The 15990-nt window shown below is 41.3% G+C and overlaps 1 protein-coding gene across 1 annotated transcript; it reads right to left on the bottom strand.

Moving 5' to 3' along the window:
- cep170ab (centrosomal protein 170Ab) lies at positions 1-15171 on the bottom strand. Its single transcript, XM_080880333.1, has 20 exons — positions 15086-15171; positions 13860-13940; positions 13399-13544; positions 13185-13274; positions 12130-12208; positions 11860-11918; positions 11247-11409; positions 10344-10481; positions 9780-10238; positions 9318-9676; positions 9110-9229; positions 8862-8994; positions 5948-7411; positions 5558-5801; positions 5218-5326; positions 4862-5023; positions 4246-4334; positions 3781-3874; positions 2827-2878; positions 1-2672 (listed from the first exon to the last, which is right to left on the bottom strand). Exons 3-20 carry the CDS (start codon positions 13501-13503, stop codon positions 2410-2412), a joined length of 4182 nt encoding a protein of 1393 aa, XP_080736459.1. The 5' UTR covers positions 13504-13544; positions 13860-13940; positions 15086-15171; the 3' UTR covers positions 1-2409.
- Positions 15172-15990: the final 819 nt, after the last annotated feature.

Genomic DNA, 15990 nt, shown 5'->3' with positions numbered 1-15990 from the left:
CAAAACATCCAAACAAAAAAATCTCCAAATGCTCAAACAAAAGGAAAGATAAAGTATGCCGAGCACAAAATGCAATTATTCATCTTTATTAAAGTTGTTTTGGCTAAAATGTTATTCAACAGTTCTGATCAGGATACATTCATATGTAAACATTGGTATGAGGCAAGACATTGGAAAACCTACCCAGTCATTACACTGTGGATCATTCAACAACAAAAAGCAGGACTTGGAGGTAGTCCCTGTCTATGCTGGTTCAAACACATTTAACTTGCAATCAGAAAGTAGTTTGATAAACCGTTCATCTCATCACGGTCAAAGACATAAACATGATAAAGGAGTAGCATTAGGGTGCATTACATCCTGGTCCCTCAGAGAATAATAGCAACATATATTGGCTTTGAAATGCAAAAACAAAAAGACGTCTACCTCCTTCTCGCCATCTTCCTTACATTGGACTCTCTAGTATCTAGGATTATAATGATTGTTTGAGCCAGGGCACTTGTGACAAAATGCATTTGGAAGAGGAAAATCCTATTCTGGGAGCTACATTTCAGTTCACAATTTTCATTAACACATCGGGTTTATCTTTGATAAACTGTCTTCAAATGACATCAGCACAGGAAAAGGGGCATGGATGTAAGTTTTAAACGTAACTACTTTATAATATAACACTGGTACATAACAATATAGGCACCCAGTTCTTTTCCCAAAAATAGGCACGGTGGCCGTTTCTCATGGAAAATCATTACTGAGGCTACCTTAGGCATTGCTATTGCAAACAGGACAAAAATATATAATTTGTAGGGGTGCAACAATACATCGTTATTGAACCGTTCGATACAGTGCTTTCGGTTTGGTACGCATCTGTATCGAACAATACAAAATTTTTTATTTAATGTATCAACTTTTCTTCTGACGATGCTGTCTGTGTTGAGAGCTCAGTGGATCTGGGTTCGACTACTCCGCCTAGGCTGCACTGTTGAGTGCAGATCCACTGAGCGCAGCGCAAGCTAGCAAGACAGAAGCTAATCTCGTTGCAACATGGCAACTGCCTCAACGCTACCCGAAATTAAACCTCCCCCACCTTCATTCAGATCTGGCCTTTGAAACTGTTTTGGTTTTCAAGTGAAGCATGACCCTGATGGTAAGTGCGTCATGGACAAAAGTAAAACAGTTTGTCGGATGTGCCACGCAATGCTCAATTGGTGGGAAGTAGTGTGTTAGCGCAGTTAGCTAGTTAATGTGTTGACGCCGTCAAGCCCCATGCATGGGGCGATATGCGGTAACTTGTTAATGAAGATTTGCCGCGTTATGGCGTTAATGTCATTTTAACGAGATTAACAGCACTAGTGGGAACACAACGAATATGACTGCACATTTACTCCGACATCATCCTAGTGCAAAGACAAGTGGAAGCAGACAAAAACAACAAGCACGCATGCTACAAACTTTACCAGAGTCATTTAGACAGCCGTTAGCACATGATTCTCCTTATGGGGACCTGATATGTTTAATATGCTGCTGAGAATATAGCCCAGAAGAAGCATATAGTATAGCTTTTATTTTGGAAAGAGCCATTTCTCTGTAATAAACTCTCTTTTCCAAAGATGAGTGATTTCTCGATCAGATAGATTTTTTTTATTATTATTTTGTTGTTTCAGCAACATTACATTTAAAAACTGTACTTTTGAGTTAAAATATATATTTATAATTTTAATAAATGATAAATTAAAAAGTCATGAAAATTTCTTTGTGTCGAAAAAATATTGAGTATCGAACCGAACCGAACCGTGAATTTTGTGTATCGTTGCACCCCTAATAATTTGATAAATAACTCTTAGGCAGGACAGAAGAACACTTTCAAACATGGCTCCTTGACACTATTGCACCTTTTCAGTTTGGGTTTCCATGTTGGCTCTAAGTCTGTCAAGCTTTTGTGTCACTTGCAAAGAATGCAAGGTAAAAGGTTGGTCTGCTTTTGCTCATTTCAAGCCAAAACAGTAGAATAATTAAAAGGGAATTTGGTAGGTTTAGGTTTAACATCACATCTGCCCTTTTTCTCAAATGTTTTCAAGGATAATGGGTAATGATAATGAGCTGCAACACAAAAACACAGATGGGTTACTGTATATGATGTCAAAGCTTCTTCGTTAGCCTAGCAGTTAATAGTGTAATACTGTCATATAATAGAGCTGTCATCTCAAGAGATTCCCTTTGACAGTGTTGGAATTTTAGAGTCCTAACATAATTTAGTTTGACTGACAGAGCAGAGAGACTTTTCCATATAAAAGGCATTGCTCTGGGTCCTCATCTTATCTCAGAAAAACTTCTAACCTCACACCAGGGTCTGCTCTGAGGGTGTCTGATATCTCCAATTGATTGCATTCTGGATTAATCCACCGTGGAATGTCAGTTGTAGGAATTAGAGCTCTGCTGTAGCCCTGGGTCTCGTTCTGACACTTCTGCATGGTTTGAAGATCCAACAGGTTCAGTGGACAGTAATTCAGGCCTGGAGGATGAAAGTGTGCGTGAAGAAGCTTCTGCTTCAGTTTGTAACACAGCTGCCCTCTGCTGAGCCCCTGGGCTGATCTTCTGGTCAGTCAGAGGACTGGTCAAGCCCAGGTTGGACAGGGCATCCAGAGTTCCATCTGGATCTACCATCATGTCAATTACTGTCAGTTTGGAGCAGAGAAAAACAGTCCCACTTAATACATCATAAGACTTCCCGTGGTGTAGACTGCAGTAACACTGCAGAATACAATACAACAATACAATATTTCACGCTTTTCTTCCAAAAACTAAAGAGAAGCATAGGTAGAGCCATACCCATCAGTTGTCTTTCCACCCTCTTCAAGTCTTGAATGATGGTTGAAATTTCCTGTTAAGAGAATGTGATAGAAAAATGAAAGCTGGTCTCAGGCCTGATTAAGTAAGTGAAGGCTCTTACAGCAAATAAATCAACTCGATTAATCTTTTCATTGCCTCAGGAAAAAGTTTGGAGCCGAGCCCTTTATACTCAGTAATGCTTTACGAGCCCTTTAACTTGTGTCGTGGACACACATATCTCTTTTCAGAGGTTCACATGAGGCCAGACAGTGTTACAGTCAGAATTTATGATCCTGTGCTGGAGAGAGGTAAAAGTGTGTAGAGGTGAAGTTGTAAGTCTTTTTTTTTCTCCAAACAGTCTAATCACATTTGGTGCCTAAATACTGAAATTTATTTGAAGTTAATCTAAAGGGTGTATGACATAGTTGATTTCATTCTCCAAACAGCTATAGCACTGTGAGCACTCACTATGATTGCTTAGAATAAGTAATCAGAAAATGGTAAGGAATGACTGGATTGAAAATAGTGTTCAATTAATTCAAGCCAAGAAAAGGCTAAAAGATTACTTCTATAAATGTGTACTTATGGAATATACTGTGACTGTGGACTTCTTTTTTAAAATTTGGTTGAATTAAACTGTGCCAAAATAACCCCAATAAGGAAAGATGAGTTTGCGGTTGGTTATCTATCGGCTCACATTCCAGAAGCTTCAATACATTAAATGTAGAGTCTCCATAAAATAAAGACAGAATCGGATCACAATCTTGTTACACACTGTATCTGTTTTTCTCCATTGCAATCCATCCTTTTAAAATATTTCACGGTGAACAAGCGCTGTACTGACTGATGGACCAAAATGCTACACTAATATTGTAATTTCTACACCAGTGCTGCCTATTTGGCTATAAATATCACAGTCCTGTCTGTTTCACAAGCCTTCAGCAGATTCATCACCTTGTTTGAGCTCTTGAGCAGTAAGGAGTCATGCTCTGCTTGCAGTTTGGTCTCAATCTCATCCCATTTTCGTTCTTTATCCTTGAAGAGGATCCTGCAAAGCCAGGTTGTTACAAAAATAGGATAAAAGTGAAATACATAAAACATGTTTAATATAGATTAAGTGACTGCTTAAATTATTTCATTCAGATGCCATCAGCACATTGTAGCATTGAAAAAAATCTGCCTTTGAATTGTCATTCTAATGAGAAAAATATGTAACTGGGTGGCGGAGTAAGCCTGTGTGATGTGTCATTCAAACTGTGTCACCTGCTATTTCCAACAAAAAACACAGACAAGAATCTGTACACACACAGACAATATTTGTATCATGCAATCCCTCTTTAGTGTGTGCATTGAATATATAAATAACCACAACAACACGTGAAAATCAATTTTTGTTTAGCGTGGTCAAACAATACTTGCCTGATTTTGCAGGTTGTTCTGTCAACAGATTGGCGTATCCTGGTTGACAGCTGAGTCACAGAAGCTAGCAGCAAATTGTCTGGGACCGCCTGAAAGACAGTAAAAAAATATCATCTGAATCTACCAGTTATAAATTACTGGCAAAAAGTGATTAATTTACACGGTAAAATGTAAACAACCTGTACTATTGCTACATTTAGTTAATTTAAGTACATCATTTTTTTCATTAGCTTTACCACTGCTTTTAGGTTTACATTGGCCTATTTTTTTATTAGTCCTTTATTTATCCAGGTAAAAAATCTCATTGAGATTAAAAATCTCATTTCCAAGAGAGACCTGGCATCATGGCAACAAAAGTCACATACCAATTAAGGGATGACTGTAACTAGCATGTATCGAGCTCCCTCTAGTGTCAAACAGTGGTACAGACTGACATGAACGTCTTGCTATTTTTGCTCTTAACATAACTCTAAACTTGCTGTGTTTGCTGCTCCACATACTTTCACTTTCTAATGCAGAGAAGCACATCAAATTCAAAATCTAGATTAGCAGTATGGTACATAGCAGGCCATATATTGAGGAGAACATTATATTTAAAATTGAAGCAAGGCCTTACATCATCTCTATTCCATGTCTGTCGCCGAATGGACCTGGAGCTCTGTCCGCTAGACCTACGAGATCGAAGCTCCACAGACTGCCCATTGGTTCCCAGAATGCTATTATGCTGTGTGGAGGAGCCGCCGAGGTCCAAACTGTCATCAAACACACGCTCCTCCAACTGAAACGGAAATAAAATATATTGAAAATTGATATTCTTTCCTCAGATCCAATTTTTTTGTCCATGTTATGTAATCAAACTTAAGAATTAAGAATCTGTATTCTATTAGCATTAGGATTGCTATAAATGTTATTGAATAAACTGAATCCTTATATTTTGTATGCTATAATTAGTTTAAGATGCAACAACTATACCAGAGCTCCAGGGTCGGTCGCTGCAGGGCTCACTGAGTCAATCTCCCCTGCCACATCATGAATCTCTCTGGCTAGCATGGCCAGGTCTTTTGCAAGATCTTGACTTATCCTGTGGAGCAAACATAAGTATGATGTTATTTTGTTGTGTTATTTTGTGATATTTATTTAAAACAAAATAACAGCTGTAAAATAAGATCCAATAAAAAGAACTGCAACCCTAAGCTAAAAAAAAAGAAGCAATAAAGAGGCACATGCCCTAAAGCAGGAAAAATGTGTTAGAATACTGCTATCTGACTCATTCATCCACTCATATACACAGGAGTACTTCTCACCTACGTACCTGGCTATTTCCTCGCTGTGTGCTGTCCAATCTCTCATATACTCATCCTGTTCCCTAGAGTGCTGCTTCACGGTAGCTAGGCCTGCAGGATTTGGGGTTGCTGGAGCTGAACCTCCAAGCTGGGCTACTCGAGTAGACGGGAATAGCCGTGTGTGCCCCTGCTTGGATATGTGACGATTTGAGCCATACTCATCCTCTGAGGTGGAAGCATACTCCACTGGTACACGGCGCCACCGAGTTCCAGCTGAGGAAAGAATGGCAGTGAAGCTTAGATGAAGCTTAAGATGCCAGATGAATTCTTCTTTAAGTAGATAATTGCAGGTAACTGTACAATCTTTTGGCAGTCAAAGCATAATTAGGAACATTTAAAAAAAATGTGTACACACTTACATGCAGGTGTGGCATGTGATGAGGTTCCTTTACTCTTGTCAGGTAGCTTGGAGGCACTGTTAGCTCTTGCTCTGGGTCCAGGCATTGAAGTCATATTGGACCCTCTCAATCCTTGCCTGATGCCATAATCACCTGCACCGCGGGCCCCCAGACCTCTACTCCTTGTCACAGTGGCCTCTGAGTCACTCTGGGCAGACGGGGAGCCCACTCTTGGCCTCCTTGGCTGTGCCAGAGCTTCTATTCTGGACATGCCTCTTTTTGCCATCCCTGTCTTGGATGTGGAACTAGCAGTGGAGGCCTCAGAGGCCACAGACATCCGGTCTAGGTCAGCAGGTTCAGTGTCTGAGGAATCCCCCAGCCGGGCTCGCCGCAACAGTGATGCCCTGGTAGGCCTGGGCTTGGGGACACTGGTGGCTTTACTGGCGGAAGCAGAGGCAGGAGCTTGACTGATCTTAGCCCGGCTAGACTTAGTGCTGGCTCCAACTGTTGTGCTCCCTGTCTGACCTCTAGCATGTGAGTTTTTGGAGTCTTTCGTGGAGGTGGGCTGTGAGTCTGATAAGAGAGAATTGGAGTTGACATCATCATCAGTGAGATCCAGGGAAGTCCAAGGACGGTTTGGCTGTGAAGGACCAGAAGTTCTATTCTTGACCCTCTTGTCCTGGGTCTCCCTACCACCAGCAGGACCCTTGCCAGATGAGCAAACTACAGTTTTTTCTTTCTGCTGTCCTGCTAGAGTTCGGCGTTTCTGGACTACTTTCCTTGCTCCATCAGCTTGGCTTACTGTACTTGTCGTGTCAACATCTGACTCTGGTGACATGGATCCTTCAATGGACTGACTTGGGGGATCGCCTTGGTCTGACACAGTGGTTTCTAGAAAGGCTGCTACAGCCTCTGAGTCTTTCTGCAGTGTGGCGCTGTCGATGCCAGGCTCTCTAGATTGAGTTTTGCCTGTGAGACCATCAATACGTGGTATGAGCTCTATAGGGACGTTGGAACTTGGTTTCTCCACAGTGAAGCTCTCCTGTCTCAATAGGGGTTTCCCACTACTTTCCCTGGCTTTCTCCTCTTCTTTTTTCCTCCTCCGTACTTCCTCCATTCTTTTTTCCCCGCTGGTCATGGGACGAGGTGGGAGCTTTGTCAACACACCTGACTGACTTGACCTCCCACCACCACTATCCTGCGACTTGGCTGGTGACGAACGACTAGGGCTGCCACTGTGACTGCCCACACCTCCTGTGCACTGGCCGGGTCGAGTCTTTCCTCTGCCCACCTTTTCCTCCTGGTTTTCTTTCTCCTGTAGCTCTGTGTCCTGTTTCTCCCCCATATCTGCACGTAGGCCTGAGCCTGGGGTCCTCCTTCCTAGGCTGAGATCCTCACCAGGCAGCTGGGGTAGGGTTCTCCTCTTGCGCTCTGTGTACCCAGTAGAGGCAAAGGAGGCTGAGTGGCTGGATTCACTTATATCAGCTGAAAAGAAAGAAAATATTTGATCAGAATGTGCATTAAACATACATATATAGTGGATTATATACTGGTAGAATCAGTGCACTGTTAGAGGTGTTTGCCAGATTTTTAATTTAATAGTTGGCTATAATAAAGATCCTTAATAGAAAGTCCCAATAAAAATTTGTTCAATTATTTTTGCAACTTGAAGCAACGAGAAGCTAAAACATAAAATTCAGATACAGTGGAACCCCGACTTACGAAATTAATTCGTTCCCGAGGGTCTTTCGTAAGTCAAAAATGTTCGTAAGTCAAAGCACCCATCGCGCCTTTTGAGTGAACGATAGGCTATAGGCTAATTGCTAACTGCAACAACAATACGTCGTTCAAGTGGAACAGCGAAGCGCAAGTACGAAAGCCAAGGGGGTTGTCATATGATACGGAAGGCATTGTGGGCATTCTGGGCTCAGCCAATCAGAGCCAGTGGATTTCGTTACACGGGTATTTTGCCGTAACACGGGCAGAAATATTGCCGTTACGTGCCTTCGTAACTTGAATTTTTTTGTTAAATGGGGTATTCGTAAGTTGGTGTTCCACTGTAGTTAGTCAGAAAGGTTATTTTCTTTAAAAAACAAAAAAGCTGCAATTTCAGACCTTTGACTGAAAGTGGCACACGTTAAGAAACTATTTTGTCTTCCACTTGTAAAATATTGCGATACTTCAATATTTTAACATGAAACCTCTGGCTTCACTGTGGTCACGTGACTCTATTGTGCCAAATGCAAATAATTACAGTCTGCTGTATGTTAGTGAAATAATCAGGAATAAATCTTCCTCTTGGATATGAAAAGTTGCTTGCCTAATGCCTATTTGGTGAAATGTGACCAGCAGCCTGGCAGCTATGTTAGCTAACCTGAAGTAGGCGTCATACTCTTTCTGACACATGCCATTTTAGCTTCTGTGCATTTAAGGAGACCACCTAAGCTAACTTTCTTCTGAGTGGCTGCTGTGGGCCTAAGATGGCCACTCTATTTGTTGTCCACAGTCTGAAGAGTAGAAACTACATAAAGAGAGTGATAAGTTGTCATTGGTTGGCTATATTGCACAAACCAATTAAGAAGAAGGCCTGCAAGCATTCATATCCTTGACAAATTAATTTAACTTTTATCTCATCTGGATTACTCTTTGCATTGTAATTATCCACCACTGTAACAGTATACCATAGCTATTACAGAAAAATGACAAGCCTAATGTGACAGACTGCTGTATAACTGAATTATGAGTAAATTTGTGACACCTGTCTACTTATGCTGCTTTTACAACGTGTTTATCATTTAACCCCAGTGTGTGATTGGACCCTGTGGACTTTGTTTAGCAAACGTTTACATACTGAAGCATGAACAAAATGCTGAAATTAATTTAATAAATATTAAAGGAATCCTTTTTTGAGATTTAGTAAACCTAAACTTAATACCTCTGTCCTCCGTGACCAAGATGTGGCTTTCGCCTCCTGACCCTTCAGGGTCAGTCCTAATATGACTGGCAGCTAGAGTAGCCCACTGTGACACCCAGCGTGGACCACCCACCATCAACTCTTCAGACAAGACCTAAACAAGCAAACGTGGAAATAAAACAAAAACATGTCAATAACTGGAAACAGATGTTGCTTTAGTCAGTCAGAAGACAGCTTACTGAGTATAACTTAGAAGAACGCTGTTACACCTCTGTCTCCATGCGTCCGGGTTTTCCTCGGTCTCCAGTGCCAGACCTTTGGGAGGCGAGTCTTTCTCTCTGGTCAGCACTCCCCACCCTGGACCCAGACTCCTGGTCCACACCAAACACCTAACATATACACAAGTAAGAAAACATATTATGATCAGGAGATTAGATGATAAACTATAAAAAAGAGTTATAACTTTAACATTTTTACCTTGTCAATCAGTTTCCTAGCCTCTTCTTCTTCATGATCTCCATTCTCCAGCTCGATGGTATAAGTCCCTCTATCACTATAATCATCTCCATGATGATAGCACTCGTCGCGCCCGCTCTGTTGATGGGGTGCTGAGCCACGTCTCCTCTCTGCTACTTTGGATGTTGAAGGTTTACGACGACGTGCAGGACTGTCTTCCTCTGCAAAGAGACCCTCTGGTACGTTTGCACGACCCTCTCTGATCTTCATCCCCGTGCTTCCCCAGAGTCCCCATGAGCGCTCTTCTAGCGCTGCAGCCCTGCGCTGTTCACCCAGTGCATTTTCTGAATCACTCTGAGTGCCATCCTCATGTTTACTTCCTGGATAGTGAGGTAATAGATCAAAATGTTGCATAAGAGTGATAAAGTAAGTATCGCGTGTAATACTGTACACTATACCAAACTCTATATCATATAAACACACCTTTAAGACTCCGCAGTTGTACAGGCACATCGCTTTTCACGCTTTCGCCATCATCCTCTGCAACCGTTTCTTTTAGAGCCAATGGTAACTCATTCTGAGCAAGCCAGTCAGCAACTTTGACTTCTGCTGCGACCATGGCTGTCTGAAGAGGACTCAGCTCCTCCCCAACAGCCCTTTTAGGGCGTGGCCTGGTCTCTGGTCCTACCTTCGCAACCCTGTCTTTGACAGTCACTTTACCTGAGGCCCCAGGATCAAACTCAATGGTGAAGGAGGCGTGGCCATGGGCAGGCTCTGCTGCAGCAGAAGCACCACCCTCTTGTTCTCTTGAGATGGATTCACTGCTGACTTTACTTCCTGAGGGATCCTTTGCATCCTTTGTTGGGATCTCGAAGTAGCTAGGCTCCTGATTAGAGGCTGTTTGCAGGGTACACTTTGGGATCTCCTCACTTTTCTTAGATTCTGGCACAATTAATACAAAGATATTTGTCTGGCACCATAAAGTTTACAGAATATTTGTAATATTTCCAAAAAAGTAAACTGATAATGAGCAATAATTGTTGGTACCTGCTTCAACTTTTTCTCGTTTCCGGTCTGAACTCTTGTCCTCTGACTTTCCTGGATGCTGGTCTTCAGTGTCTCCATCTCCCCACCAGGCAGGCTGGCCATACAGGGGGGTGCCCCTGTGCAGCACTGTGACATCCCCTGCCAAAACAGTACATTTCTTTATATATAGGAATGCACATATGTATTAATTGAGGCTTAGAGACCCTAAATAGGCTTCAGGTAAAGGTCATTGTAATGCAACATCCCCAATATTACTGCATATAATTTGCCATCTATATTTAGGCCCTTGATTCAGTTAAATTCTATTTATATAGTGTCAAATCACAACAGTTTCCCAAGGTGCTTTTTATTGTAAGGTAACAACCCTGCAACCCTCTGTGATCATTGACTTTAGTTGTTTTTCATGGTCTTTCAGGCCTTGGGGTGTTGCTGGGTGGACCACTGCATTCCTTTGTTTTCAGAATGCACCAGATTGTTTATTTTGACACCGTAAGATTTTGTGTCTACATCTCTTTGGATCATACTAAGAGTTCCCGAAAATGGATACCAAATGCAAGTTCAACATTTGGAATTAGCTGTCTTTTATCTGTCTAATTTGTCATTAAATAATAACAGAAAAGACTTCATCTGAACCTGTGAAAACAGGGAAATATATTTCACACATCTTGACTGTCTGATTTTGAATCCTCTGTGGCATTATACAGAAGCTAAATTACCAAACGTCTGCCACTGTCCTAGAGTACGGCTGCTATAGTTTGTAGTCCTAAAATCTATTTAAGAACTACCTCTAAAAATTCTTTCATTATCAGTTTATGTATCTGGGAATATTTTATCGATTCAAGGTATTAGATTTACTATATTATATGTGTCCAGTGTCCTTTAACTTTCAATGCTCAGACTTACCTGTTGCCTTGTCCTCTGACCTGTTGGCCTCACTTGGCTTGGCAGTGGCTCCCTCACACACCTGTGCAGCTGCTGCCTCAGGTGGTTTGACTTGAGATTTGGATGATTCTGCCTCTGGGAGTTTCTTCTGGTTCAACTGAAGTTGGCTGCTAAACTTTTCATGCTGACAAATTAGACAACAGAAACAAGGGGAATTAGCCAAAGACAAAGGTTACACAATACTGTCAAAATAATTACGATGTATATCTTGTCTAGATTTTTTCTTGCTTTTTAATCTTCCAGATAGCAGTATGGCATACTGATCGTATGCCATACTGTTCGCATATATTTTGAATGATAATGTGCTATGTTCCTCTAGCTCATGAATAAGAAATCTGCATTATTTTTTTTTCTGCAGCTACCTGGGCAGTTTTTGTTGATGAAACAGCAAATTCATCAATCTTGAAAAGTCATTTTGCCCACTTCAGCAGAACTCTTTGATCTATTCTCTACAATATTGCTCCTAACTGATGAAAAAGTACAAGATCTTTGCACCTATCCTGTTTCAAACACAACTATTTACACCGTCTTCAAACATATGAATATTGTTCTTCTGTGTAGCGTGTCATCTAACCTTGAGGGCCTCCTCAGGAATATGCATCTCTCCTCGAACCACAGTAAACAGGTTGGTATGTGAGACAAGTTAAGGTAAAAGATGACGAGCCCTTTGCAGGGATGAGAAACCTGCACTGATAGCCTTATCTATTATGCAGTAGGCAGAGTGCAATGAGAATTCACAGGCTATTCAAGAACCGATAAAGTTACAGTGCACCCCATGTTCACTGACCTTGTACTGTGTGCTACTGGGTTTGACAGATAACACAAGAATACATTCAAAGGATATCATATCCAAACCTCAATTTGTCATCAATTTTCAGCGTGACATAGATTTGCTCCTGTATTCTGACATCGTTGACAAATGTCTGGGAACAAACAAAGAAACAATGTGGTTATGAACAACATATGAGGACTTTGTACAAAAGTGAGATTATTTAGAGTCTCCTGAAATCTCAGTACTGCTTGCATAACAATGATGCTGTCCATAACACACAAACCAACTGCCAATTTTGTACCAGACCTTTAGTCACAATCCTAACCAGATCTAACACAAAAAAGCTTATTTCATGTTGAATTTAAGCAGGGAAACATCTGTACACACATAAAAATGTTTGTACTCTGCCACTTTTTTCATCCATCTGTCTTAAAGCTCTTACCCAAATTAGGATCATGGGTGTGACCCTGAACATAGACAAACACACACACACCCACGGTCAATTTAGAATCACTAATTAGGATAAAATTTATGTCTTTGGGTTATGGGAAGAAACCAGAGCACTTGGAGGAAACCCACAGATTCACAGGAAGCACAAGAAGAACATGCAAGCTCCACAAAGAAAGGCCCCAGCCGACTAAGAGGTTTGAACCAGGAGCAGTGAAGTGACAGCGCTAGCCGCTGCACCATCAAGCTGCCTGTCATAAGCTATGTATAATATTTGCACTACCAAAAATGACGTCTTTCAGTTTATTTAGGGTTGGAAAATAATTTAAATCCAAAGAAAAAACCAAATTATGTTAGAACAGGTTCACGACTACTTTTGTAAGCAGTAAATTGCTGAAGCAGTTAAGGGGCACTCTGGCAATTTAGTACTCAAAGTAATGCATTTCCTTGAATACTGAGGGCTTAAGAGAAACTAATAAAAATTTGTAAAAACGGAAGCAGTAGAAGATGAGAAAGCCACGGCCCGAAAAAGAATAAATAAGAATAAATAAGGTATACTTTCAGGGAAATGTTTGATATTTAATTTTGGGACACACTGATGTAGATTTTATTGCATTAAAAAACATTAGGCAGGGGTTGCTTTAAGACACATACACATAAATTAAAAAAAATTCACTCACCCCATTTAAGCTGCCCAGGTCCTTAACTTTGTGTTCATCCGTATTTGGCTCATAGTTGATGACAGCATGCTGTTTGTCCACACTACGGGACTAAACCATACAAGATCCAGTCAATCACTATAATCCTCACTAATCTCAGTGCTTCAGATAAAAATCCAGTCAGAGTAAGAATGACAGCTCAGATCATATGTCGGGTGGATTCACAGTACAGTACCTGCAGCATAAGCTCACAGTCATCCCTCCCTACAAAGATCATCTCTCGGGGGAGACGATGGCGTGTCCCCCCACCGCTCACCAGGAACCAGGAAGTCAGACTCATCTCTGCCTGACAAGTTCACATGTGCCCCTTAATGCATCCTGCTGAAAACAAGAACAGTGTTAGACTGCAGTTTATAGCTATAAATCTATTAATGAGACCATTAAATATTTATCCTTCGATCAATGAAAAAATATACTCTTACACTGTAAACAGGAGTGGGTGAGGCATGCTGTTTCATATAATTACATAAAGCAAAAATTATTTCAGCATTTGTGCGTGTGCTTGTGTGTCATATGCACAGTAGCTATTTCGGTTATCACCCGAGGACATTGGCAAGCTTATCAGTCCATGTAGTGCAGCTAACAACAAGAAATTTAAAAAAAAATGTAAGTTCCAAAAATAAAGAGACAGCTTACAGTATTTCAGGCATTCTTCTAAACTCCCAAAGTGAGTCGCTCAGCAGGATTGTCCTGTCATCAGCTTCACAACGCACTCCACTGAAAAAGGAGGAAGAATAGTTAGATACTGTGCAAAAAGAGAGTGCATGTGAGGGTGACAGGGAGATGGGGCTTAGAAAGAAAGAGATAATAAAACATGTAATATGACAGCTAATTCAATCAGATCCAGAAACTCTGAGCCAAACAGAAGACAGGCATATACACCGACCACAGGAAGTCAAGGAAACAGAGAAAATACAGACGTAAATAGAATATCCACTTCTCTGCTCCCCATGATTCTCTCATATGATTTCCAGGCAGTTGTCAGGATTCCCATGCACACAAAACAGCACAACAGCGCTTTTCACTGACACAAACACCCCGTCCCCTCTCTGCATTATTAGTAGGCAGGCCTGCTGACTCATGCTCCGAGAGAGTCATAGGTGAATTAGTAAGATTTAATTACGCACACGTTGTCATATGTGAGGCTCCTTTTTGTACGTCAGCTCAAGCCCAATGGGACAGCCCCCAACCTCCCAATAGAGAACTACGTGGTCCATCCTTTCAGTAGGCTGGCTCCTAGTGGCCCAGATTTTCTCTTTAGACGCTTGATCACACACACGGCTTCACCCACTCTGATATGAATCTCCTCTGCAAATGACCACACATCAACTGAGGCTGCAAGCGGCAGCAGCTGATGAGTTAGAGTCGGCCAATGACTGAGCCTGAAAATTAGCTCGGTTAGGCCATGTCTCAGTCCAGCGTTCATCGTGGAGCCATTTAAGAATGATAGCAAAGACCAGCTAATAATAAGCAAAAAGTATCATCTAATTTCATCCCAATATCGCGCAGATTGTAGGATAAACACAAGACTGGCCACAATGAGTCTAACATTTATTAGCGACATGTCATCTGAAGCGTGCATTAATCTGTCACGTTCAGTACATCCCTTTACGCACACCTTTTAAGCCAAACACAGGCTAATTTAGACAGATATCTGTTATCACGTGCTTTAAAGCCAACCAAATCATGTTTAGGATGCTGCCTGCTGATATCCCACGATCGACCATTATGGGCGACGTATAGGTCTGTCGCACAAACAGCGAAGCTCATTTCACTGTCTTCATCCTTATATCAGAGGAAGCAACCAAAGGCATCAGCGCAGGCCTGTTAGGGAAATAAAACAATGGCAAAATGTCTCTCACCAGGTGCTCTATGGGCAAACAGCATCCGATGAGTAGAAGGTTATGAACAGCGATGCTGCTGCTGCTCCTGCAACCCCTCTGCCCAGCCTAGGTCCTTCAACACTGCTGTGTCTTGGCCTCAAGGTGGCGCAATGCGCTCATGTAGGAAAAGATGAGGTTATGTAATATAGACAGCGAACCATGAGTGGCCCATATTAGGTGGATGATGGATCATTTATTTTGGGCAGTGACTCGATAATTAAATTGAGTTGGCATATAAATTACAGTCGTAAGACTGGAAACGCTGAAAGTATAATAATAGGAAATTAAATGCATGCATTGTATATAAATGATACGATTTGATTATATTTGCATTGAAACTTTTTAAAATTACAATGTAGCTGCTATGTTAGTATTTCAATGTTTTAGATTAAGCGCTAGAGTGAGTAATCTACTGGTTTCCAGCTCCGTATAATTATGTTAGGACACAGCTTATGATAGTCTATTAAAGGTCAGTCTTGTGTTGAACCACTAGATGGAGCCAAAGTACTGTGCTGTGATTTCGATGCCGACGTAAATTCAATTGTTGAGCCTGATTAGGAAGCTAGTATATAATCAACAAAATAAAAGCAAACCATTTTTAAAAGTATGGGTGCTGTTAAGGTCCTCCGGCTTTATTTGCGTTAAGTTAGAGAAGGGGCTTTTATGCGATTCTAATAAACTTTATTCATCATGAAACCAAAATAAATGAAAAAAGAATTGCCCAGCATCTTTTCGGCTGTTCTGTAACTGCATAACGACATACGAAGGTCAGGTGAGAGAGTATAGGGTATAAACCTGCCCATCAGGCCACCCTAATCCACTTGACACACACTGTTTTTGTTGGACATGCCCCCTATAGGTTCCATTAGTCATGAATTACTAGC

This window comes from Rhamphochromis sp. 'chilingali' (genome assembly GCF_963969265.1).
Source record: "Rhamphochromis sp. 'chilingali' genome assembly, chromosome: 4".
NCBI classification, from domain to species: Eukaryota; Metazoa; Chordata; class Actinopteri; order Cichliformes; family Cichlidae; genus Rhamphochromis; species Rhamphochromis sp. 'chilingali'.
Note: the sequence above shows the minus strand (reverse complement) of the source record. Positions and strands in the feature narration are given on the sequence as shown.